General features: G+C 27.7%; 4 protein-coding genes across 7 annotated transcripts; all 4 read right to left on the reverse strand.

Moving 5' to 3' along the window:
- Positions 1–2,391: 2,391 nt before the first annotated feature.
- LOC145194118 (nucleoporin SEH1-like) lies at positions 2,392–12,394 on the reverse strand. The gene is made up of 13 exons (XM_090068116.1): positions 11,876–12,394; positions 11,641–11,691; positions 10,260–10,365; positions 4,859–4,902; positions 4,426–4,506; positions 4,256–4,333; positions 4,120–4,175; positions 3,797–3,889; positions 3,510–3,587; positions 3,249–3,311; positions 3,088–3,178; positions 2,911–2,989; positions 2,392–2,723 (listed from the first exon to the last, which is right to left on the reverse strand). Exons 1-13 carry the CDS (start codon positions 11,984–11,986, stop codon positions 2,569–2,571), a joined length of 1,086 nt encoding a protein of 361 aa, XP_089924242.1. The 5' UTR covers positions 11,987–12,394; the 3' UTR covers positions 2,392–2,568.
- Positions 7,101–8,580, reverse strand: LOC149881025 (uncharacterized; the record flags this gene model as incomplete). The annotated part of the gene is made up of 2 exons (XM_090069085.1): positions 7,101–7,681; positions 7,782–8,580. Coding segments are annotated over 2 exons (1,380 nt in total), but the record flags the coding sequence as incomplete, so codon positions are not given.
- LOC149881026 (uncharacterized) lies at positions 8,567–10,203 on the reverse strand. The gene has a single exon (XM_090068117.1). The coding sequence runs from the start codon at positions 9,142–9,144 to the stop codon at positions 8,587–8,589; it is 558 nt and encodes a 185-aa protein (XP_089924243.1). The 5' UTR covers positions 9,145–10,203; the 3' UTR covers positions 8,567–8,586.
- A 35-nt stretch (positions 12,395–12,429) lies between the features above and the next one.
- LOC145194423 (uncharacterized) lies at positions 12,430–24,095 on the reverse strand. 4 transcript variants are annotated; one of them, XM_090068115.1, is made up of 20 exons: positions 23,839–24,095; positions 21,721–22,251; positions 21,414–21,593; positions 21,064–21,111; positions 20,609–20,677; positions 20,357–20,429; positions 19,775–19,816; positions 19,561–19,617; positions 19,187–19,371; positions 17,736–17,825; positions 15,420–15,614; positions 15,302–15,348; positions 14,721–15,130; positions 14,329–14,393; positions 13,984–14,111; positions 13,672–13,749; positions 13,435–13,588; positions 13,307–13,347; positions 12,773–13,022; positions 12,430–12,676 (listed from the first exon to the last, which is right to left on the reverse strand). In XM_090068115.1, exons 2-20 carry the CDS (start codon positions 22,246–22,248, stop codon positions 12,551–12,553), a joined length of 2,766 nt encoding a protein of 921 aa, XP_089924241.1. In that variant the 5' UTR covers positions 22,249–22,251; positions 23,839–24,095; the 3' UTR covers positions 12,430–12,550. The 4 variants fall into 4 exon arrangements, with proteins under 4 accessions (XP_089924241.1, XP_089924239.1, XP_089924238.1 ...); XM_090068113.1 differs by having other exon boundaries at positions 21,721–22,260; positions 23,373–24,095; XM_090068112.1 differs by having other exon boundaries at positions 24,050–24,067.
- Between the last annotated feature and the right edge of the window lie 2,612 nt (positions 24,096–26,707).

The raw sequence follows: 26,707 nt of genomic DNA on the forward strand, positions 1-26,707 counted from the left end.
CTGTGGTTTAGCCACCAATCTTTTCTTTGTTTCAATAAGGTGAAAAGGAATATAGCAAAACCATTTCAAATATTCTACAACATATACCTTTGACTAAGTGAGACTACAGCATTTTGATACTCGTAGCCTTTAAAAACTTGTTTAAGAGGATTTATTTCAATATATTCAATTTAGAAAACTATCGAGCAAAAATATAACTCTTTTTTAACTAAAAGTATGTTTAAAAAAAGTTTCAAAACTATTAAATTGTCTTTTTAAAGGACATACATATTTTGGAAGATATTTCTACTCTACTCGAAAAAAGCCACAAAAACTGATATTTGGAGTCAGTAGCAAGTTAGAGATCAAAAAATAATGGTTGCATTTCAAATTGAATAAACTTCTGTACCAAAGCTTTTTTAAAATATCTTGAGCTTGAAGTTCTTTTTTAACTTTGGATTATTTTTTAATCCGATGAAAACATTTTCGAAATTTTGGATTTATAATTATAATAATAATAAGAATTAGAATAAGATTTATAAGAAGAACTATACAAAGAAACATTTTAAAACAATTTTCAAAAAAATTGTTTTAAGTTTCGTTCATTCGTATTTTTTGTGTTCATTGAAAAACACAAGTTCTGAAAAAGACCTGAAAGGATAATAGCCCTAGTAACAGAGTAAACAAAGAACATTTTGATGTCAGGAATCCAGTTTACCACAAAAAATTTAATACAGATATGACGATCTAGTATCGTTAAGATATGAAGATGGATTTTTGTGTTGACCAATTTTACGAAGCAATATTGATGAATAACGAGCTGTCATTTTTAAAAAATTGAAAGTTTAATGAATTTTAAAATACTATATCATTGACTGGCACCTGCCTCAACCACACGAGAACGCCATATTCCCATCTTATCATTTAGTTTTTAATTCTTAGCTTGTTTTAATCCTTAAGTAGTCGCTTTATCAAATTCTAACTGTAATGCTTTGGATTAATAGTTAGTCCAAAGAATCTCCTAACACAGCAACTGTTAACAGTCCTGTCATCAATCTTCACAAGCCCCATTTTGAATCTTAACAGCAAGCAATAATTATCTCCTCTTTTTCGCTACGAATAAGGTGCTAGAATCAAAAATTACAGCATTCTATGTATATGTAAGGCATGATTTTAGTAAGTAATGGATTAAGTATGATAGCAGTAAATTATGCATTTAAGAAATAAAAACATTACATTATTTACAAATGTTGACGGACCAACAAATTTTCTTGCACTTAGTGTATATTATTTACATTCATCTACTTTTTTTTAAGTTTTAAATTGTGGCATAATTCCAGAAACACTGCTAAAGCAAAAATCTGTTTCTTAATGCAGCTTATTCAAATCATTACAGATTACACTTATAAAGATAAGTTTAAAATAGTTTTATAACTTTAGATCTAAAATAATGCTTTCAATAAAATAAATGCTTTCAACCAGAGTTCTCTGGATTTAGTTACAAATAATTTCATGGAGTAATGTAAAAAACGATATACTTTTTTTTTAAAACAAAAAACAAAGAAGTTTAAAGTATTCCGACTTATATCAGAGGTTTAAGACAGAACGAAGTGTTAAAAATACTTAATTTATCAAAAGTCTTTGTCGAGGAAATCCAGTTTTAAAATTCTTTTAGTCAATAAAAGTTAACGATTTTCAAAAAAAGTTTGGTTATAAAAAAGTTCTTTAGGTATGTTTTTGTGCTTACATCTATTCAAAAACAGAGTTTTATGAAAACAGAGTTAGTATGAAAAGTTAAGTTTAATTTTGACAAAAAGTATGGCTTGATTACGTTTAACACCATAATCTTTAAACGTGACTTAACTACGTTAAACACCTAAATTTTCAAGTGTATTCTTCCTGTTATTTAGTTAAAGTAAAACTAGACCTCTTTTGCAAATGAGTAAATGCAAATTGCAAATAAAAGCATCAACTATCTGTAGAGATTTGAGAAATTATTTTAACTTGAGATGAGAATCAGTTGTGGCAGATGTTTTTGATCATAAACATTCAACACAGTTTAAATTATCATCTTTTCAACTTTTTAACATTTAACACTTAGGTGAGAATTCGATAACTTTAAACTGGAGCCTCAAATATTGAGCCGATTCATTAAAATATTCAATCTAACATCAATGGAAAAAAAAAATCCTAATCAAGCTGTTTTAAGTCTCAGTGGCTCACTAGTAACATTGATTTAACATTTTCTATATAAAAAAAAGCAAACAATTTACATATTTTTAATTAATGAAACGCTAACATTTAAGGCAGCTCGATCAGGATTTTAACGGCTCAGGATACCGATCAAGTTTTTAACGACTTTTAGTAATAAAGGGTCATTTTTTAAAATATCAAAAGGAAGAAACTAAATAATTCATATTTTAAATAAGATTTAAAAAAAAAAGGCATTTTTATATACACTATTTATAAGTATCTTTGGCAACGTAAATTTTTAGAGAGGATGAGATTCCTTTAATTTTCTTTGTATCAGTTTTCAGGTAAATAAACCAGATGTTTTGAAAATTCTTGCAAGGCTTCAAGCAATAACTTTCAGTACATGATGATAGGCTTTTGCAATGAGTTAAATTCGATAGAAATGGGATTCTTTTTAACTTGACCTGCAGAGGTTTTTTGGATGGGCTTTTTTGAGTTTCCATTATCACCACGAAGATCTGCCAGACATTTCCAGCTACCTAGATAATTTGCTAAATGAAATGGATACATACATAAGTATAATATGAAAACATTATCTGGGCTTAAACATAAATGTAACTTTATGTGTGAATCTTTCTTTGATTTCTAAAAAATTAAACCATATAAAACTTTAAAAACGAAAATTCATTTAGAAATAGTTTATTTACTTCACTAACTAAAAAAAATATGCAATCTAACCTTTCCATATCCGTACGCGACCATCATCCGCTGTAGAAGAAAGAATAGTCCCAGTTAAATTCCACTCAACTCGCCAAACCTAAAACCAAAATTCAAAAACCATAAAAAAAAAAGAACTATAAATTCATTTGCAATCCATCTGCTTTAAAATTTTTTAGACAAAACATATTAGTTAACCGGCGCTTCATGATCTTGAAGGATAGCAAGTTGGGAGATTTCTGGTTTTTCGGGTATTATTCCTCCGCTTGATGGTTGTGTAGCTTTTTCTCTATAATAAGAATACTGCAAATAGAAAGAACGCAATTAAAAATAACATCAAAAAACACAAGAAGACATACTTCAATGGTTTAATTGACATTATGTAAATATCTTTCGAGGCGATTGCTAACAGATGGTGGTGTCTAACAAAAAAAACAACAACAACAAATCTATAAACCAACAAAATCAAACGCAGTTTTTCATTTCCTTTCTATAAAAACTTTAACTTTGCTACTAAAGCAGGATTGATTAGAGGAATAAGTAACCTATAGATATGGCAAACAAAAAGTCTCCATTTCAGAGCAATATCGAACTCCTATTTTAGAAAGTACATCGCTTACCTTCCAACGTTTGGTGCAAATGCTACATCATGAACTGCCTCAGTGACCGACATTAAAGTTCCGACCTTTGACCATTTTCTAAAGTTACAAATGTCAAAATGTAAATTTATCATTATTAAGTATTCAAGAAAAATTTTAATTTTTAGAAAAGTATAACTGAGCAAAAAAAATACGCTTTTCCGAGCGTAACACCGAGTAGCTAAACTTTACATTCATTTAGAAGCTATTATAAATAAGAAGAAATCATAAAACAAAAAAAGTTGTTTAATTATTTTATGCAAAACTACCTGGCATTATTGTTATACTCGTGTATCTCAACTTTCCCACCAGCATTTGGACTTGGATCATCACTTCCCACTGCTAACATAGGTGAATGTGCCCTACGCAAGAAACATTACAGCAGCATAACAGATTGCTAAAGATGACTTTTTTTTTACAAATTTTCTAAAAAAAGTTGCAATTTTAAAACAGAATAACTTTAAGTAGTTTTAGTATATTTACAAAATTACCTTGGTGGTAAAGTAAAAAATTTTCCTTGAGAGTCAGTTTATAAAATTACCTCGGTGGTCACTCAACAATTTTACCTCGATAGGTTATTTTATAAAATTACCTTGATGGGTTCCAAGATATAGAACTTGCGCTAGTTATTTTACAGCCTATGACGTGCTAAAAAATAAACTTTCTACTACAAACAATATCATAAAACTTTATTTAAATGACAAAAATAATTATTATAAAAGACAAACCTGAACCGACCAATGGCTGAGATTCATAACGTCTGGAGCTTCATATATCCGAACAACTCCATCTTTATAACACATTGCCTAAAAAATAGTTTATTATCATAAGATAATAATAAGTATGATAATTATTATCATAAGATAATAATAAGAAATAGATATGGTAACAAGCTTACCAAAAGCAGGCCAAGATGTTTAGGAGAAAACTTAATATCAGTAACAGAGTTGCTGCTATCTACCAATGAAGCTCGCTGAATCTATTAAAAATTGTCAAAAGAAAAAAAAAAGAAAAATACAATTAAAAAATGAAAACCTTTAAATTTCGTAGAATTTGCTAATAGTAATCTGCACTAAACTTAAGAACTTATTTTTCTCTGTAGTTCACACAATGCTTAAGAGAACTTTTAGCCAAATAATATCTATCTTTCTTTGTAGAGGTTTCTCTAATAACAAAACAATTTACTTTTCCTCCCAGAGAAGAGAATTTGTTGGTAAACCTTTTAACTTTGTTTTGCAAAGAAAAATTAATCAGTAAATCATTTAAAATTAGTCTAAAATATTATAGAATCAAGCTAATTGGCATGAATTTTTGTGATATTTGTAACTCACCCATTGGCTAGGTCTTCCAACCTGGACAGAGCTCGCTTCTCCAACTAGAAGAGTAGTAAACAGCAGTATAGTAGTTTTTATGTTGCAATATATCTTTTTTAATTTCAAATATTTTATATCTGAATATTATTATATAACTAATATTATATTATATTATATTATATTATATTATATTATATTATATTATATTATACTATATCATACATACATACATACATACATACATACATACATACATACATACATACATACATACATACATACATACATACATACATACATACAGTAGCAAGCAAAAGTTTAGAAACACCTATTTTTTTTCAGTTTTTAAAGCATAACTTTTCACAAACTTTCTCAAATAACCTGAAATTTTTACCGAATGTGCTCTATATTATAACAATTTAAAATCCATTTCACAAAATTTTTAAAACTAACCGGTCAATTAATTTTTATTGTTTTTTTGAAAAGGCTTCCGTGCAAAAGTTTAGAAACAGAATAATAACCCGCAATTATATCAGGTTTTTGTAAACAAAAGCATTATAAAAGGTCATTTTTTCTGAAATTTATTATTTGAATTAACTTGAGATATTTCAAAAGCAATGAAGTATAACTAATTGAGAAATTATTTGTGAAGTTTTATAATTCAATTACGTAGTGATATTTAAAAAGCATGGGAAAGGCTAAGGAAGTTTCAGATGAAATAATGAAATTAATTATAAAAGCTGTGGGGAAAAAAATGACTTACAAAATGATTTCTGAACTTTACAATGTTTCTAAACCAGGAATATGTCACATTATGAAAAGGTTTCGTAAGTGCAAAACTATTGAAAACATGCCTCGCTCTGGAAGACCTAAGGTTACAACTGAAAAAGCTGATAGATTATGAGTAAGGTTTTGCGAGAATAATTCTCGCATGACTGCTGTCAAACTTAATTCAGTTATGCATAAGTTTCATGGCACAAACTGTAGCATTGATACAACTAAATGTCGATTACGACAAAATAATCTGTATGGTCGCTGTCCAGTTGAGAAACCTCTTATACCTGCAAGAAATTTAAGAACCAGAATAAAATTTGTGAGAGATCATCTCAGTTGGACAGTTAATGATTGGTCAAAAGTCCTTTTCTCCAATGAATCAAAGTTTATGCTATTCAGTAGTGATGGAATTAGATATGTCAGACGTCCAATAGGAGACAGATTCAATCCAAAATATCAGTTACCTACTATTAAACATGGAGGAGGAAATGTTATGGTTTGGGGGTGTTTTAGTCGTGACAACCTGGGTCCCATTCATCGCCTAGAAGGTATTATGGACCAGAGAGTTTATTTAGACATAATGAAGAACATTATGCTGCCCCATGCAAAGGGCAAAATGAATTGAAATTGGATTTTTCAACAAGATAATGACCCAAAGCATTGTGCCAGATCTGTTAAGGAATATTTTCAATAAAAAAAAGTCAACGTTCTTGAATGGCCTTCACAGAGCCCAGATCTCAATCCCGTTGAGCATCTTTAGGAGTACATTGACAGGCAATTAGTTGATAGAAAACCAACCAACATAGACAATTTATTGGTTTAATTAAAGAATGTTGGTATAATATTCCTCAGGATGTTCTCATTAATTTAGTTGATTCGATGCCTCGCCACTATGATGCTGTTTTAAAGGCAAATGGATATGCCGCCAAATACTAACTTTTTTATTGAAACTATTTTATTAAAAAATTGTAAATTTTGAAAGTTTTAGTAAATATTTCAGCTTAATAGAAATAATAATCCAAATTCAGCTGTTTCTAAACTTTTGCACGGAAGCCTTTTCAAAATAACAATTAAAATTAATTGACCGGTGAGTTTTAAAAATTTTGTGAAATGGATTTTGAATTGTTATATAGAGCACATTCAGGTTTGCCACTATAATTTTAAAAGTTTTTCCCTGAGTTTTCCCTGAGTATTCCCTGAGTAAAAAACGTTTTTCCCTGAGTTTAGCTTTTTGTATTACCTACGTTTTCCCTGAGTTTTCCATATTATTTCCGGAATCCCTGGCATTTAGACAAGGAAAACCTGGAAAACCCTATATATATATATATATATATATATATATATATATATATATATATATATATATATATATATATATATATATATATATATAAATAAATAATTTAAATAGATTCTAAATGTACTAAATACAATGAAACAATGGAGAAATTTTTATCAATTCTAAAATTGAACACAAAAAACAGTTTTAGTAAGAAACTATATCAATAAGTTTCTTCTTTGCATTTAATAGTTCTAAAACTGAATCTAACTCCATTGATTCTTTTTCTGTTTCATCACATTTTCTTTTTAAAGCAGTTGCTTTTTTAAGCTTTGTTAAATCATTATTTTTGTCAGCATCTTCAAAAGATTGAATAAAATCTTTGTTTAATGTACAATGTGCTGTTACAAGTAAATTCTTTTTTTTTTCTACTTCTTCAATTTCTTCTAATAAGATTGCTCTTTGGTGGTTTGATTCACACTCTTTCCTTGAATTAATTTTCTCTGCTAAACTCATTTGGTACTGTTGTCTGGCTGACTTTACTGATAACATTAATGCATTTGTGATATTTATAGTGTCAGCTTGAACTTTTTGAGAACTCATATGATCTCTTATAATGCGATGTGAAACTATTGAGTCTGACTGAATATTTTCGTTTAGAATTGATTTGTTTATGCTGAAACCCCTTTCTACAAAATCTTGACCATGACTTACAGTTAAAATCATTTTGATAATATAAGAAAGTTCCTTATGTTTGACTATATCCAGTTGATGGAAAAAAAAGGTATCTAAACGAAAAAAAGGTATCTAAACGAGTGTTTTTTTTTATCAAAATTAAGAAATTTCTCTATATTTATTTTAATGTCATTTCTTAAAAGTATAGAATACGAAGCATGGCTTTATCACTTTGTGTTGCAGATATAATCTTTAAACTAACAAGATAATGTAACAATCTTTTTAGTTTATTTTGATTAAACTCTATTGATGATGCTTTGAGTTTGATTGGGTCAAAACAACTTGCATTTGCTATGATTGCAGAGTCTAGCGGGATGCATTTCAACAGATTTTCCATGGTTTTTGTGAGAAATAAAACACATTCATTTCTAAACTGTTTTACTTCATTAAGAGTGATTTTATCTTTTTTTAAAAGTTCTTTTATTGAAACTTCAGCAGCAAAACCTATAATAACATCTTTCCTGTGTAGCAAATAATCTTTTTTATAGAGATCTAATTTCTTTAAATCACTACCGTTTTTGCAACTTTGAATTACTGATGGTTTGATGAATAAAGTTAAAATATTTGTTATCAATTCTCTAAGATCATTATACATGTATGGAATCATTGGTTGATCGGTCTGATAGAGTGTCAAGTAGGTTTTGAACAAGCTGGCAACATAACTGAAAAATTGTAATTTTGAAACAGTCAAGAAGTCATTCGACGCTTTTTGAACATTAAAAAAACTTTTTGAGGAAGGCTGTTTGGACTTTGATAATTTTTCCCAAAATCTAATTAATTTTACAATGTTGTCCCATATTTCAATTAAACGATCTGAAACAACTTGGTCTTCAATCCATCTAGTTGAACAGAAACTTAATGGATAGCGATTTGACCCAGTGACACTGCTATAGTCATCTCTTCTAGCAGGAGTATCATGCAATATTTGATATGCTCCCTTAAGAATACTTTTTAAATTCTATGATGTAGACTCAGAACCGATCTTAAAAGCTCCGTGTATTGAATGCAAACTACAACTCCCAATGTCAATTAAAGAATTTAATTCACAATCATTTCGGTATATAGAAAGTTCTTTAAAAAACTTCCAATTTGTATTAGGCCCATCCATAGATACTTGGATCATTTTTGATAAGTCCAGACATTCTATTTCTTTATTAAAACCTTTTAGTATATGCGCTGCAGAAGAGTGTCCAAGAAAAAATGAATTCAAATATCGCACATTAACCTGGTTTTCTAGAGTATTCCAAAATCTAACAATAATATCCATTTGACAGTTTTGTGTAACTTTGTTTAAACTTTCATCAAACGAGACAACATAACATGGTGAACTTTTGATGGCTTCAAGAAGTAACGATTTAAAATATGGTGCTAACCCAAAATTAATCATATACCCTATTTTTGTTCTTCCTAATGTTAGTCCTTTTGCAACTTTACTATCTGGAAACATACTAGTAAATAATTGGCTCATATTAGCAGAAGTATTGTTTGTCCATACATAACAGTTACAAGAGCCCATTTAATTTCAGATCTTGTTTCTTCATTAGAAGCAACAACAAGTTCTAAAGTTCTTTGACCTACTGCCAGGGGTACTGTTGGTGTAATAGTAGAATTTTTTAACAGGTTTGAAAAAGTGACTTCTGGATTTTGCTAAAACATTAACTTGGTGCTTTTTACCTTCTTTATGACTTTTCACTGCCTGAACTCCCATATTTGACAAGTTAAAGGTTTTGCAGCAACTGCTACATCTAGCAAATTTATTGTCATTAGTCTTTACAAGCCATTCTTTATACTCTGGGTGAGTAAGCCAATCATTTGAAAAAAATGTTTGATCCATTTTATTTATTACTATAACTCTAAAAAAAATGTATTCTTCTTACAACCATATTATACATTTATAGATAAAATGATTACAAATTATAAAATTGAATATGATGCATTTTTATGTTATTTTATTTAGGGTCCATCCAAAAAGGACATCATGCAAATAGGGTTGTGGTTAAGATAAAAATGGAAAAAAAGCACAAGAGAAAGGAAGGGGGTTGAAAAGGTTGTCACTTTCTAGATTTTTTATTTCAATGTTTTTATGATGTTATTTTGAGATTTTTTATTTTATTTTCCAAAAGTGTGGAAACAGTCTCAAACATCATTGTGAGATTAAATAAAACCAAATTTAAAATAAATTCTACAATCTTATAAAAAATTACTAATAATATACATTATGAATTTTAACTAGTTTAAACTATTGTAAATAATTTGATAACTATTTTACAAAAATGGGGGAAAAAAATTTCCCTGAGTATTCCCTGATTTTAGAAAGAAAAAAAAAATTCCCTAAGTTTTCCAGGTTTTCCCTGGGATTCATGCAATTTCCAGGTTTTCCAGGTTTTCCAGGTTGAGTGGCAACCCTGACATTTGGTAAAAATTTCAGGTTATTTGAGAAAGTTTGTGAAAAGTTATGCTTTAAAAACTGAAAAAAAGCAGGTGTTTCTAAACTTTTGCTTGCTACTGTACATACATACATACATTTTTTGTCTTCTATCCATAGTATTTAATACTCAATTTAAAGGATATATGCTAATTAGTTTGAGAAATTTTTTTAAAACCTTAACACTATACTCAAAAACTAATAACCTTGTTCCTCCCAGACAACAGCTGTTCGGTCAAATGAACAAGTTGCAATAACTTGTCCAAATTCTGGATGTGCCCAAGTAACTTTCCACACAGATCCAGAATGAGTCTAAGGGAATAAAACACTTCATAAAGTTTTAAAAACTCATAGTGCAAAAAATTTAAAGTGAAAATGAAAAAAGGGAAAACAACATTTCCAAATATCTTTGTTGTACAAATTTATTGAAGAACTGTTATATTTTTATTTTCAACGATAACAATAACTTGTTTAAAAATAACAATAAAAATTTACCACCAGTAAGTTACAAACTTTTTCAAGGTTTTTTTTTAAAAATTAAACAGCAAAAATGTAAATTGTAAGTAAATTTCCAAAAAAAGGAGGAAACTTCTGAAAAATGTTTTTTTCATTCTAAAATGGTTTAAGAAGCAATTCAATATCTAAGCTCAAGTCTATGAAAAATAATTCACAAAAATCAAACACTTAATCAGCTTTGAAGTTAGCAATCATTAACCAAAGCATTAATTAATTTCAAAAAGCTGAGAGGAAAGAGGGGTAAATTGTGAATGAGGACATTACAATGAGAATGAAGACAGTACAATCAATAGCCTAGTACTTACAGTGTCACTCTCACTGAATCCCTTGATCAATTATTTAATCAATAATTTAATTTAAAGACAACTATTTTTTAATAAAAGTTTGATTTGAATTGAAAAATTCAATTATTAAGGTAAACTTGAAAACAACTTAAATCAAACTTACGGGAAAGTTAAAAAAAAATTACTTTATGTACACTGGTATAAATTGAAAATCCCAGACATTATCCACATAGATTTATCTATAATTATTTGGTTTGCTTAGTACTAGTTTAACATTTTAAAATAATAACATTACAGGATTAACCATATATCAACAAAAAAAAAAACAAAAAAAAAAAAGAAAAGAAAATAACTCTTAACGCGAAGAAACTTAAAGCAAATTAAATTACGTTTAGAACAAATATTTTCAAAACGTCGCTCTTTTATAATTTTTTAAATAAAATTTTATAGAATTTTTCTGCACCAAGATGTTATGAGAACATTCAAGTTTATGTATGTTTCCATGTATGTCCGTAAAACATAAATGTTTTGTTTTACGGGCATACCATAAACTAAAATGTTCTCAAAACGACTAAAAAATCTGGTCAGTTTTTTGCAACTAAATATTATTTCCATGGTCAGTTTTTGAGAGCGGTCGCTCTCGCTTCCCAACCAAGCCTGAAGTTTATTTATAATATATTTAGCATCTATTTCCCAGTAAAGGGAAATAAATTTTATAAATAAATTACTGGGAAAAAATACTAAATATGTTATAAATTTTAGCTAAATATTAAACCATAATAACCACCTTCCAATCAGCACTGCATACCCATTCTCCTTGTTCATTTATATCCCAAATCTACCAAATAAAGATTTAAATTTATAAACAACTCAAATTAAAAATAAAAACACAGAATTTCACAGAGAAGGAAAAAAAAAAAAAGTAATTAAAAATCTCATCTTATTTTAGATGATTTTTAATAAATACATATTTTATTTATGTGTTACATAAAGCAAAAACAAAAATTGCTAAAAACACTAACTTTGACAGTGTGGTCAGATGAACAGGTTGCCATTCTTCTACCATAAAAATCAAACGATACATCATGGATGATATCCTTGTGCTCAGCAGAAATCATTTTTGTAGTATACATCTCTTCAATTAAGAAACAAGTTGTTACTTAAACTACTTTGTTATGGATTATTCATCACTTAAAGAGAGCACCAATTAAAAAAGGACACAGATCATCAATTGGATGTTATCTAGAACTATTTTTCTTAAGAATTAAATATAAAAGAAGCTTAGTGATAATACAGTAGGGGCTTAATTAAATTTGCAAAATATGTTGTCATTTTTTTAGTGTAACTAAATGTGCCCTAGAAAACAAAACAACTTTAAAAAAAAATTTATAAAAAAAACATACAAAAATGAAAAGATAATAAGTTTATCTTATTTATTATCAAGCAGAAACAAACTGAATAAGTGCCATAACCAGGTAAGTAGCAGAAAATTAATATACCTGTTTGGTTTGAAATGAAAGCTAAAATTTATCAACACCATCAGTGATATGTTTGAGAGAGAAAAAAAAAGAAGCAGTTATGCAATATGAGGATATTTCCATGAGCATGTTTTATATATACATAAAAAGTATAATAAAAAATTTGTTAAATAAAAAAAATCTCATTGACATAATATTATTTCAAACAAAATGTCATTTCTAGTCAATTTTTGCACGTTTCCGAGCAATTGCATCTTCTACAGCTTTTAATTCCTTTAGTAATTCATCCTTTCTAACAGGACGTTTTGAACCAGTAGCTACAGTTATAGGAGTTGGTGCAGCAACCTAGATGAAAACAAGTATACAATGACCTTCTCTTTAACCTCCTTAAAACTCTATAAAAAAAAAAGAAAGTCTAATAAAATTCAAAAGATTGCTTACTTTTTCTGGAGGTTTTAGATTTGGTTGAATTTTGTTAAATGGTTGTTTAGTTGCAGCAGGTGCAGTGGATAAAGCTGCTGGAAAATTTGTTTCGCTATCAGAATCGCTATCATCAGAATCAGAGTCACTACTATCTGATCCTGAATCACTGTCAGAGTCTGAATCGCTATCTGAATCACTGTCTGATGGTGGTTTACGTTTTGGTGAATCAAACTTATCATCATTTTTTGGTACTTCGATTGTAGAAACTCTATAGTAATTGAACAAAACTTTAACATAATTTACTCAATATTAATAGACATTAACTAATACATCCTTACAATCATCCTCATAATAGTGAAAGCATAAATTTAAAAAGAAGAGGAGAAAATAAATGCATTTTATAAAACTCTTAGAAATCAATTTAAATAAACTGAATATTGGCTGAAAGCCTAAACAAAAAGTTGTGATTTATATCAGTTTGGGCTATTTCATAGAAAACAAATCTTAAACAAACAAATATCTATGAAAGAAAAGAAAATCTAGATTGCTTACAATATTTCTCGCTCATTTGGTTTATTTGGAACTATAGGAACCTGCAAGTATAAATATTAATATCTGTCAGCTATCTACTATCAAATTATAAAATAATTTTTACATGATGAAACCTTTTCTAAAATTACCTGTCGCTTCTCAGGTAATCTCGGAAGACTTTCAGTAGGCCTTACAGGTTGCCTGACTTCTTCTATTTTGTTTTTTCTATAATCTGATCTTTGCATATCTTTATGTCTTAACGACTTTGCATCCTTTAATTTCTTATCATCAGATTGGCTTTCTCTAAAAGAAACCCCTCTTTCTCAATAACATTATAAAAGTAACTCAAATTTTTGAATAAAATATCTAACAAAATATTCACTTACGGTATTTTGTGTTGATTTGCCATTTGTTGGTAATACTGTGCTTTTTGAATATTTTGCAATCGTTTCCATTCTTCGTAACTAAAGTTTAAAAAAATTTTGCACTAAAAGCCATGTTTTTCATTGTTTCTTATTACTATAATACATTTTTTATGATGTACTTTTCAATTTGCACAATAAGTAAACTTGATATGGAAAGAAATTTTAACACCTTTGACTATGATTTACAAAATAACTTTTTTTTACATAAACCAAACAATAATTTAAAACAATTAATCTAAACAAAAAACAATTTTGGCACTAAATAATATTGACCTTAATGGTTCATTCTTATCATGAGTTTGCTGTACAGGAGGTTTAACCTTTAATCTGTCACTTCTTTGTCTATGACTTTGTTCTTGCTCTTTATGCCTAATATCATCATTTCGAATAGGCATATTGCGCTAAAATTGACAATTCTTATTCATATAAAATCCACAAGCATACTTTTTTTTTATAAATGACATAAATGATAAATGAGTTGTAAGTTGTACCTAGTCATTAATATTGTAATGACAAGTGTTTAAATATGCAAATCAAAGATGATGGATATTGCAATTTAAACATAAATAAAGTACAAGTTATAGTTCTTAAATACAATAAAATTTGAATAATAATTACCTTTTTCTCTTCATTCTCTGATGATGACGATGAACTAGTGTCACTGCCAGATGATTTGGATGATCCTTTGTAAATAAAAAAAAATATAGAAATAATAAAAAAAACTATTTTTGCATGGTTTTTTAACATAAATTTATAGACAATTCATATTAAAAAGTTCAAAGTAATTGATTAACTTTTTAACACCAATTTACATGCTTTATTTAGATGGATAATTGGATTGCTTTTCACAGCACACAAAAAAAACACATCTATTAGAGTTACCCTCTGATATTTAAAAACCATAAAGATGATTTTTAAATTGTGATTGTTCACAGAAAAAAAAGAAAAAAAAAAAAGAAAAAAAAAAAAAAAAAAAAAGAAAAAAGAAAAGAAAAAAAGAAAAGGAATACCAGAATCTGACTCAGAATCAGAACTGGAAGAATCAGAATCAGAAATAGCTTCTAATCCTGTTTGTTTAGGTGCATCATTCCGCTGTGCTACAGGAATATGTTGTGTACGCATCCATGGATCATGCCATTCTGTAGCACCTATCTTAGAAGGAAGTTTTGGAGCAGGAGATTCAAGAGTTGGTTTAATACGAGGATCAACAATTACTGCCTTTTCTTCATGTTGTTTAGGATAACTTTCGTTTGGCTGGTATATGGCATCAAATTCTTTCTCAGGCCTATCATTTATATGTCGCTCTTTTTCTTCACGATCTCTCTTGTCTCTAGCTTCTCGTTCACGTTGCCTTTGACGTTCTTCTCGCCTTATTGGATAAGAACTTGGTAGATCATTTACATGTGTTCTGCTACTGATTCTAAATAAAACAAAAATAATTTAAAGGAAGAAGCAAAAGGTAATTTTTCAAATTAAAAGATAAGAAAAAGAACATGAAAAAGAAATAAAATTAAAAATAAAAAGTGAAAAAGAAAATCAAATTAATGTAAACAATAAAATTATATTAGTAGACTATTAACATAACACAAACCTTTCACTAATGTACAAATCATCTTTGACCCTTGCATAACGATCAGACTGAAAAAAACCCACAAGTAATCAAAGAACTTATTCCTTCAGATATTAAGATATAAGAGTAAAATCCTTACATATCTATCAGATTTTCTCTCATCTCGGTCATTGCGATCATAATAATCTTGCTTTGGTAAACTATAAGTATTTTCATTGAGAGTATCATCTAGTTGCTCATCATCTTTGACAACAGTTTCAGAAATTCTTAAACTCAACCTCTTTTTCTCAAAATCTTTATCTTCTTCTCTTCGCCTTGCAGCAGCTTCTTTTACCTATGAAATATTAAATCATTAAAAACTAAAATACAAGTTTTTAAAATAACAAAAAGTTTTGATGTTATATACACTTTCTATCTTGTTCCATCCTATTCATGAATCAGTGTTTTCATTCCCATCCATTTAACAAAACATCCCATTCCCTGCCATACTAAAACTTTTATTTCCATTTTCATACCTTTACAAATTCCACTGTAATAAACTACTAACCATTACCAAGATGTACTCAAAGAAATCTTGATTAAATCAGAAAACACTGGTTACTTTTAAACTGTATTTTTTAAGATAATACCATCAAAGATCATTACAATTCTTTTTAGTTCTACATAATAAATAATTTGAATAACTTTTAATATCATTTAATAATTAACTTTTTTATTTTTTACAATTTAATAACTTTTTGTTTATTTGGTAAATTATTAAAAATGGGTGCGGCATACCATTAACCAAAATTTTGAAAATTTATCACTTTTAAAAAACAATATTTCATTTCAATGGTCATAACAAAATGAAAATTTTCATTTTGTTATGACCATTGAAATGAAATATTGTTTTTGAAAAGTTTTAAATTTTAAAAATGATATGCTAAAACAAAACTTTTAAAAACTTTTTTTTTTCTTGTAAAAATAAAACTTCTCTGCCACTTGTAAAATTTTTATTTTTTTATATTTTAAATAAAAAAAAGCCCACAGATAATCATTGTTTTTTTTTTCATTTGTTTATTAAGTTCTGAATGTTTTCTTTAAAACATATCAAACAGTCAGCATAATCTACAATTACTGTTTTAATTGGTATGATATCGCAGATTTTAAATTTGAGACTTTTAGTTGTGGCATTTACAACTTGTTCAAAGTGTAATAAATTACATGCAGTGGTTAGCATTTTTTGTAGCAAATATAGCTGTATGCATTGTTGTTAGTAAGAGATATAAAACTGAGATACATCAAAATAGAACCTTTTTTTAGTGATTAGGGATAAATTCACTTGCATTTTACTTCTGTGAGTGCAAAATACCAACATCTTAGTTACAAACATCACTATCAGCAACAGCTTTAAATTGCTAGTGGTGCACTTCTTTATACTACAAAAAATCTTAGTTTAATTTTAATGTTTTTACAAATTTATTATAAACAAAGTAGCTTGTAATATAAAATATGAATCAAAAAAATGTAAGTATAAAATCTAAAATTTTTGGAATTTTAAATAATAATCAGTTTTGTTTTTTTTTTTTTTAATCACACCCAGATCAAGACTAATAGATTGTGATAGATGTAGTTAACAGTAAGGTTAGTGAGAGCAACCTATCTGGAGTTAAAATATTCACTTACTTCAGAGTATAATTAAAGTTTTTACAAAATGTCATTGACTGATAACTCATTTTAATCAATTAGTATTGATACCTAAATGCTTAAAAATCCTGTAGAGTTTGTATAGACTTTTGGGATTCTATAGAAATCTTATAGAACTTTTCTCAGTTTAAAATTCATCTAGAAATTGATTACACAGAAACAATATGGAATGTTTTGTACCAGGTAACAAATTCAGTTACAACATCTTTAAGTCTTTGCCTTTTGTTGAGGATGTTCCAATTATAGTTTGCATTTTGATTGTTTGTTGAGGAATTTTCATATATTTTTTTCTTAGTTAAATATTCCAATTACAAGATTTAAGTTGTCGGAAAAATGCTATACTTTAATTCAAAACTCTTTTCACTCTTAATTTTAAGGTTTAAAATATTTAAAAAAATATACTTGGCTCTAAACTTACATACACAACTTGTTTAAATTTATAATGAAACAATAAAAATAAAATTTTCTTAGCATCAAAAAATCCAAATTTCTTAATGTGTTTGCAAGTCAAATTGTAATTTAGTGGTTCACAGCATGTAATTAAATGACTTTTCATGAACACAGAGTGAAAGAAGATAGTTTGTTCTACCTTCTTGTTGTATTTAATTTGATTTAATAACATAAAAGGTTAAGGAGGATTATTTATACAAATGATATATTCACAAGGATATATGCATAATAAGTACATGAAAAAATTGTAAGAAACAAAATTTTAGTTTAAATTCAGTATGCAGTAAAGAGTATAATTAAGATTGATAGCAATTTTTACCTCTTTTGCTCTACGCAAACCTCTTTCCCATGCAGTTTCCTCCTTTTGGGGCAATGTATCATCAAACTCAGAAACGGTATCAGAGAGAATCTACAAAAGGAGTACATATTTTATCTATTATTATTCTAATAAAAATTCATAAAAAATTTTAAAATTTTTTTAAGCCTGTAACCTTTGACATCATCAGGCCATCACTAAATTATCAAAAACAAAACAATTTGCATCCTTTACAAATTTCAATTTCATTCTGTGTACAGGGTGTGGCGCCAAAATCCACAAAAATTACTATTTTTTCCAAACATACTTATAATTGCGTAAACAAAAATTTTTTAACAACTTGTTTATTAGGTCATAAAGAACGCATTAAATGTATCACCCATTTGCTTGAATGACCACCTCAAATCTTGGTCTGAAGCATTGGTAAGTCCACTGTCAGCAAATGCTACTTCAATGGCGGCTCTCAATAATCTGACATTTGGATGTCTGAACTTTTGTTGGTGGCCCTTTCAACTATGCTCCATACATAGAAATCAAAGGATTTTAATCTGGACTGATGGGAAGCCAGAATTCTTTAGATTCTTCTTTAGTGACGTTTATTCATTTGTTTAAGAAATGCTGTGGCATGACATCACCCTTACTGGACACAATACCACATGAACAACCACTGGAAATTTTGTTCTAGAAACAACATAGACATCTTCAGGGTCATGGGCAAGAAAGTGGTCATTCGTTTGATTGGTTTTTACATAAACAGCAAAAAAAATTTTTCAGAAAAAACCTGAGTTGCCTAGCAGCATTTTTTCATAGAAACCAAAAAAACAGGTTGCAGCATTTAACTTGCTTTGTCCTAGTGGCTTCAGAAAGCATCTGTCTTACTTTAATTGTTTTCAAATTGTAGCTGAGGTCCTCCTCAATAATTTGACCCATAGTTTTTTTCACTCACACCAACAACAATTTCCAAATAGACTGCCCTTGATCCTCAAAAATCAGGACCTGAGCCTGTTGAATGACGTTAGACATCTTGACAATCTGTTCCTTTGAATGACTTTTCCTTTCTTGACTTGCAGAACACTTGGTTTATACTGTTTAATACATATATATATGGCATAGAACAGTGGAATTTCAAACTGAAATTTGTCCGGATTTTGGTGCTGTATCCTGTATACTCTTTTTTTATTATTTTTTTAAAATATATGCTGCTATAAAATATTCAGGTTAATAAATAAATTATTAGGATAATAAACTTTCAGCCAAAACTATTTGCTTTAACACAAGAAAATTAACAAAAACAAATCAAAGATATTCTTGAATGGCTCTAAACTTTATCTATGGATTAAAAAAGTCAAGATCATTTGGATTGAAAAAGTTGAGATGTATAAGTTAAGATTATTCAAACTAATTACTATTAACCAGGCATGTAAATACAGAAAAAGCCTTTGAAAAATACATACCTCCTGTCTGACAAGAGAAGAAGAAATTAAATCAGTATTGTTGGGTGATGGAAGAACAGGCATGTTAATGCATTGCATTGGTGGAGGTGCTTTTCCAAACGCATTAGGATACATTCCAGGTGGACGATGCATGACATAGTTGCCAGCTGTAGCATTCCATGTTGGTTGAACATCATACGGTATACCTTAAAAAAAAAAGTTACTATAGCAACTTATTTGTGCATTAAAAAAGAAACATAAGTTTTTTATTTTTGATTCAAAATCTAAATTCAAATATGCTATATTAAGGGCAATCAAACTTCCAACAAAGTGTGATGAAAATGAAAATTGATCTATCAAACATTTGACACTTTAACCAGCCCCACGATTTTTACCTTTGTCATTGACTCCAGGGTGTAAAAATCTACAAGTAGATCCCCATCGACACAGTCCTAAATGAATTTATGAAAGTTTATTTGAGGTATTTTAATCATAATTAAAAAAAAAGAAAAATTTTTTTTAAAGAAATTTTTTGCCACTATTAATACAAGCAATTAAACCATCATTTTTAGAAAAAGGATTACTTGAATATAGCTTTTTGTCACTTACCATTGTTATAGTACTTGCAAAGTGTCTTGGGAATAAAACGAGCTGAAAATAGGATATAAAATGAAACATGAAAAAAAATTTTTTTTCTCTCTCAAAGCATGAGAAAAAAAAGAAACCAAACAAATCATAGTTTTTTCTTTTTTCTTTTTTTTTAAAAATTCTTGAATAACAAGAAAAGCATTTCCCTAAAAATGTAAGTTTTTTTACAATTTTTAGCAAGTGTATATACACATACATAGAAACATATTGGGAAATGTAATAATAAAAAAAATTAGTTGCACAAAGTTTTTGATTGACTTCTACTCTAATCTCTTCTCAAATCAACTAATAGTAACAACTACCTTATTAATTAATTTGTTTTTTCTATAAAAATGTTCTGATAAATTTTGTCATATTTAAGGATTCTTGTAAGATTTTAAAAAGATTTGAAAATTAAGTCACAAAGAAATCGGTTGAATAACAGTAAGCAAAAGAACTATTCAGCAGATAATGTGAATAAAGACACCAGACACAGTAAAAGAATTTTATACACAGTAATACCATTTATATCCTTTTATTTAAAAAACAAAAAATAATTATTACTTTGATTGTTTATTGACAAAGGTTTATTTGAAGGTGTATCCTCAGCATCATCAATTTGACCTTCTTCAAGCTCCTGCAAAAATTTCCCAAAAAAAATAACTGAAGATACAAATAAAGATATAACAGCCTAAGTGCAAAAAACTGATACTAAAAAAAAGAAACTTAAGTGCAAGATACTGACAAAAAAATAAAACTTACTAATATATATATGTATACAACAACAAAAAAACCCTTGCAATAAAAAAGCTATACCTGCTCTGTTTTTGAAATTTTTTTCCATTTATCATGTAAAGGATCAACACAAACATAAACTTGGCCAGTCTGAGAGAAAGTTATATGCTTTTATTATCTGCTTCTGTGTTCATAATAGTGTCACTTGCATTACTGTCATTTTATTAAATATCACAAAAAATTGGGTCTAAGGTGTCAAGGTTCAGGCTGTACATTATCATTTAGTAAACGATGAACTGCTTAGTGATTTCAAACCAAATTTTCAATATGTTTCAAAGGGACATAAAGTTCTGTTCTAAACATTTTTAGGAAACTTTTATGAAGTAATTGAACTAAGGAATCAATTTATAATGCTAATTCTTATGACCAAGGTTTATTCTTTTGAAATATCACTAACAGTAGTTATTTAAATAAAGTGCCTAAGAGCCTTAAAATATAAATTATTTAGCAATGTAGTTTTAAACCCATTTTTATACCTCATCATCATCTCGAATCTCACCATCTTCTCGCTCATCACCATTTTCCTAATAGGAAAGAGATTTACTGTTTTCAATAAAATGCTGTATGCTCCAATAATATCAGGAAAGAAAATAAGTTATGTAATAAAACAAAAAAGAAACAATTTTAAATCACAATAAAAAAACAAGGAGATAAAAAATAATTGTTAAATAATTCATAGACTTTCAATTTAATTTTTAATTTCATAAAGTTTCATTAAAAAGCCAGGGAAGGTTATATTTAAAAATAATTGTACTAAAGGTGAAGTATGAATCAGTTTAAAATACTTACATAAGAATTTATATAATGAGTATAATGTTTTGCTTACATGATCAGATGTTATTTCTCCATCTTCTGACAAAATTTCTTTTTTATGAGCAATAGGATCATATTCAGGGAGATCAGGAAGATCTTCTACATCATCATTCACAATTTGATCTTCTTGATTCTCTTCCTCCTCTTCATAATCCAGTTCCCCTTCTTCTATATCTTCCAGCATATTACGAAGCTTAAAAAAAAAATCCTATATTAAAACTTTGTATTATAGACAAAACTTTGTATTATAGATACTTTATCACATTTTACATAACATAATATTATCTATATTACATAATTTTTATAATTTGTCAAAAAACCTGCATGACTGGCTTAATGTGTTCTTCAATAGTGGTAGGTTTAATACTTTCTTCAATAGTGGTAGGTTCAACACTTTCTTCTATAGTATTAGATTTAGTGCTTTCTTCAACAGTGGTAGGTTTAATGTTTTCTTCAGTAGTGGTGGGTTTGACATTTTCTTCTACAATAGGAGGTTTAATATTTTCTCCAATAGTTGCAAGTTTAATATTTTCTTCTATAGTGGTGGATTTAATGTTTTCTTCATTAGTGGAAGGTTTAATATTTTCTTCATTAGTGGAAGGTTTAATATTTTCTTCAACAGGAATCACTGTCAACTTAGATGTATCATAAATATCTCCATAATCAGCTTCTTCACTTTGTGCAGTGACTTCAGTATTAATTTTGGACTCAACAATATTCAAAACATCACTTTTTTCTAGAATTTCTTCATCTGCTTCAACAACATTCTCAATCTGTTTAGGATGAGTGTCCTCGTTTAAGTCCTGGGAATAAATTCCATTTGTGTTGATGATATCAGTGTCAGCCATAATCTATATGAACTAAACAGAAACAAACAAAACAAGCTAAACTGGAGCAACAACTTTAAAACCCAAAACAGCTTTGACTACTTTAATTATGCTTTCCTCAATATACAATATATATATATATATATATATATATATATATATATATATATATATATATATATATATATATATATATATATATATATATATACAGACACACACAGACACACACACTAACACAAATTAATGATATTTTACTAAGGTTGATATTTTAATGATATTTTACTAAGGTTGTTACACTTGTTGTTGGGTTTTAAAAAAAGATTCTCAATAAAAATAAACTATTTTTTTTATCTTTTTTCCCTGTATAACTTTATGCCTGATATTGTAAAATGTCTGACCATTATTAAGTGTAAAATAATCTGAATATAATGTATAATGAATGCTATAAAAAACTTTAACAAATTTTTTTTAGCATGTTTAAAGAGTTGGCTTTTTAACAGCTATAGGATAAAAAATACAGATATCAAGGCTAATCGATAGTTAACTAATAAAACTCAAACTAAATTTTTCTTTTTTTCAAATATATTTTATGTTTTCAGGCACAAAGTTCATCTTAAGTTTGATCTAATTAATAAGGTTGTTAACAAACCTGCAGTAGATGTGAAAGTGAAATGCAGCATTTCTTCAATTATAATATGACAGGTTTAAACAAAAAAAAACTTTTACTCTCATAATGAGTTTTCACAATAGATTACTTAAAAGATCACACCTGCCAGTAACTTGAATTTTATTTGCTGGAATAACTACTCATCATTCCTTAAAAAAAGACCAAGCAAAATAAAATTCAGCATTACGTACACAAAAGTGAACTATCACATTCACTTTTTGTGTAGTGAAATTATCTGGCACTTTTGAAAAACATAACATGAAATATTAACAAAGGTTAATATTTCTAGTAATGTTTTTGTAATTCAAATATTTAGAAAACACAGCTTTATATAAAACTGTAACTTTTTTTTTTAAATAACTTTTAGCAAAAGCATGCACATAAATTTTACAACAAAAATCTAATCTGGTATAAACAAAACTTTGAATTATACCAACTTTTTTAGTAAAAAATTAAAAAATGTGCAATGACTTACCAAAACACCAAGGCGTCTTCATTTAAGTTAATCTTGTGTAACAATAACTCATTTAAACTCATCCTCAACTAATTCAATGAATCCACAGCAACTATAAATGCAACGCTGCATGATAGTTTTTTATATTAGAAAGCTATATATTAGCTTGCAATGTGAAGTATTATGCTTGCATTTAGCTTGCAACGTGATGCATTATACTTGCTGTGAATAAACTAACCAACAAGAGTAACAATCAAGAGCAAAAACTGCTCAATGGTTTAGTTTTTAGATTTAAATAATTTAAGGTTAATATCCAGAGTGCTTTTGATAATGCAGATGTTCTCAATCCTTTTTTTTTTTTTTAGTTATTAAGATAAGAATGGGAATAATTAATAAATTGAAATCAGTTTTATACATTTAAGATTCAGAAGGAATATAAAAGGGAAAGAAAACTATCTTCAATATGGTCAAAAATAACTCTAGATACTTTTTATAATGTATAAATATTCTTTCAGTATATAACATCTTTCTGCTATTCCATTTCCATCATCCATGTCCATCATCATTACAATAAACCACTAAATCAAACAATGTTTCAAGAAATGCAAAAGCTCATTTCTAGTACAGATTGAATTTTAAAAAACTAATTTAGAAATAGCATATAAAACTTGAAACATTGCATTTTTTTAAACAATAACCATGTTCAATCTTGATGAACTCTTCTCCAGTCAAGGTACAACTCCTGTTAGTTTAAAGGAAATTAAATTAGAATTCAATTGGAAAAAATAATAAAAATAAAAAAACTACATATATACACAATGAGATTAAAAATTTACAATACTTATATGGGAGGAAAAGCTATAAAACACAAATTTACAGAATTTCAAAATAACTAAACAGTAAACCATAATAGAATTGTCATAACAGACTATAACACAAAACAATAACAAAACACAAAAGAGTAATCAACTAAATATAATAACTAAATATAAAAATAACTAAATACTTTTGAAAGTATTGTATTATACAACTTTTTTATTACTTGAATTTTATTCCTTGAAAGTTTAGTAATTTTATTTAAAGAATTAAATTCTTTAGTTACATTTGTTTGTTTTTTTATTTTTTATTTTATTTTATTTATTTTTTTTTTACAATTTATTAGAATAGCAATATAATGCAAACTATTGAGTTTCTTAAAACAGTTTTGTATTTTGAATATACAGTCAGTACAATTAGTAAGTTCACAATTTCTTTAGCGTTTTGCTTTTAAAATAGCACAATTACATATTAACCTATTATTAACCTATATAACTTTATTCTTTGTGCGAAAAATTCTTGCACTTTTTCAAAAATAAAATGTTTCACAGCAATTATATTCTTTGAATATTATTATTGCTATTTAAATGAGAATAAACAAAAATAGATAATACTGCTCATATATAATTGTAAGAAATGTAGTTTGAAATGATATTGCTTATGAAAATATAAAACAAACAACTTATTATCATCTGTATAAGAACACTGTTTTTTAAGTAAGAATTCTATCAGTAATTTTTTTTTTCTTTTAGTTTGTTTATGCTTTAAAGAAAGAACTTAAAGCAAACTTTTCTTTTTGAAATCAAATATTAGAGGTTAAAAATGCATTAATTGTAAGATAAATATAAATTAACGTAAACTTTAAGTATACTTAACAGATTAAGCTAGATAATTATATATATAGATAAATTAAAAGACTTTTAAAAAATAAAAAAACAAGTCAAACTAAACAATATAGTTTCGTAACTATTCCACAATTATTCATAGTGAAATGTTTAAGGCAATCTTACTTGAGAGTATTATTTAATTTACTGAAATGATATGATGTATACACAAAGTTTTATACTTTCAAATAAAATTCATTAAAAGATAATAAAATGTTACACCGATGCGTTATAGTCGCAAAATATTAACGGTAGTGATGTTTGAACTTTCCACTTGAGCAGAATTATATTTATCTAAATTTTCTCAAATAAACCCAGGATAAGAAAAAAGAAAAAAATTAATTATAAAATCAAACGCAGAAGTAGAGAAACTGTGCTTGCATGAAGTAGGATGAAAACAAACTGCAATTATAGAATTTTCCTTTGTGATAAAGGCAGACCATATCACTTTCAAGATATCTGCCGGATATCTATTCTCGGGTGGTGTACATACACACGAAATGGTGATAACGTACCAATGTCATTCTCAGGGCCTTAGATTCAAGGTGGTCGTGATCCAATCTCGATCACAGAAATAAGATTTAAATATTGAAGTCGAAGAATTGTACAATTAAACGCATCTGCAATAAGAGTAAATTCCAAATGAGGTTTATTTCCGTATCCTCTTTTGCTACGGCTAGTTATAATAGCGCTCACATGCTGTTAAAGATCGTAAAAACAAATGTTAAAAAATTATTCTGGGTGACCTGGGGGCAGTAGATGAAGTTTTTTTAACGATTTTCTCAAGAATAGATTTCATACAGTTTTAAATACAAATATTATTATTTTTACCACAATAATCTGTAATTTATTTCAGTAGTTTTGTAGTAAAATATAAATGTTTCATAAAACTACATGCTTTTTAACAATATTTATAAGAATCTAAAATTTATTACAATAATAAATAAAATTCTCTAGAATGTCTAATTCCATTTTCAAAACGGCTAGTTTTTATAGCTTGAAGTAATCTTTATAGTCCGTGGTTGGAGGAGGAACACGGGCTTGTTGCTACGCTATTTCGACAGTATCTTCTGATTGCTGTAATCCTTAACAGACAGGCGAAAAACAGTTATGTGAAGGACAGCTTGGCTACTAAACTTCCTCAAAAAGTAACATGCAAGTTCTTTGTATTTTTGTTCAATTTAATTGTTTATTTAACACCAACAATCGTTTTTCTATAAATAAATTTTTATATATTCATAGAAAAACGATTAAAAATCAATCTTGTTGCATTGAGACAGAAAAAAAAAGAATTTCATAAAAAATGTTCCGAAGCACTTTTATGATTAATATTACCTTCAACTGCAGCATTCCTTTTAAGTCATTATTATATGTAAACTAAAAATTATATTTCATTTTTTAATAAATAAAAACTGTGCAATAAATATAGAAAATATTACAAATGCAACAATAAATGATCAAATATTCAAAGAAAACTTGGTGGAGCAAACAAGTATTGCGAGATTTAGCTTAAATTTTGACGCTTTGTATGGAAATTGACTCAAAAACGTTGCTTTGTTGCAAATTTCTGTACTTGCTGGCATTTCTGTTAACTATCTTTGTCATTCTTGTGAAATATTACAACTTGATAAAATACAACTAAAAATGAACAAATGT

The sequence above is a fragment of the Hydra viridissima genome, unplaced genomic scaffold (assembly GCF_058129835.1).
Source record: "Hydra viridissima isolate aposymbiotic clone 2 unplaced genomic scaffold, HvirCarnegie_v1 scaffold_12, whole genome shotgun sequence".
In the NCBI taxonomy this organism is placed as follows: domain Eukaryota; kingdom Metazoa; phylum Cnidaria; class Hydrozoa; order Anthoathecata; family Hydridae; genus Hydra; species Hydra viridissima.

Excerpts from the sequence above, each read along its gene's own strand:
- LOC149881026 (XM_090068117.1), bottom strand. The coding sequence starts at position 9,144 with ATGGGCTCTTGTAACTGTTATGTATGGACAAACAATACTTCTGCTAAT.
- LOC145194118 (XM_090068116.1), bottom strand. The coding sequence starts at position 11,986 with ATGTATACTACAAAAATGATTTCTGCTGAGCACAAGGATATCATCCAT. Across the intron at positions 4,176-4,255 it reads TCAGCCATTGGTCGGTTCAG|CACGTCATAGGCTGTAAAAT; the intron begins GTTTGTCTTTTA and ends TTTATTTTTTAG. Across the intron at positions 3,312-3,509 it reads TTTGCACCAAACGTTGGAAG|ACACCACCATCTGTTAGCAA; the intron begins GTAAGCGATGTA and ends TTTTTTTGTTAG.
- LOC145194423 (XM_090068112.1), bottom strand. Across the intron at positions 19,817-20,356 it reads TTTGTCAATAAACAATCAAA|CTCGTTTTATTCCCAAGACA; the intron begins GTAATAATTATT and ends TCCTATTTTCAG. Across the intron at positions 13,023-13,306 it reads CCAAATGAGCGAGAAATATT|AGTTTCTACAATCGAAGTAC; the intron begins GTAAGCAATCTA and ends CAATTACTATAG.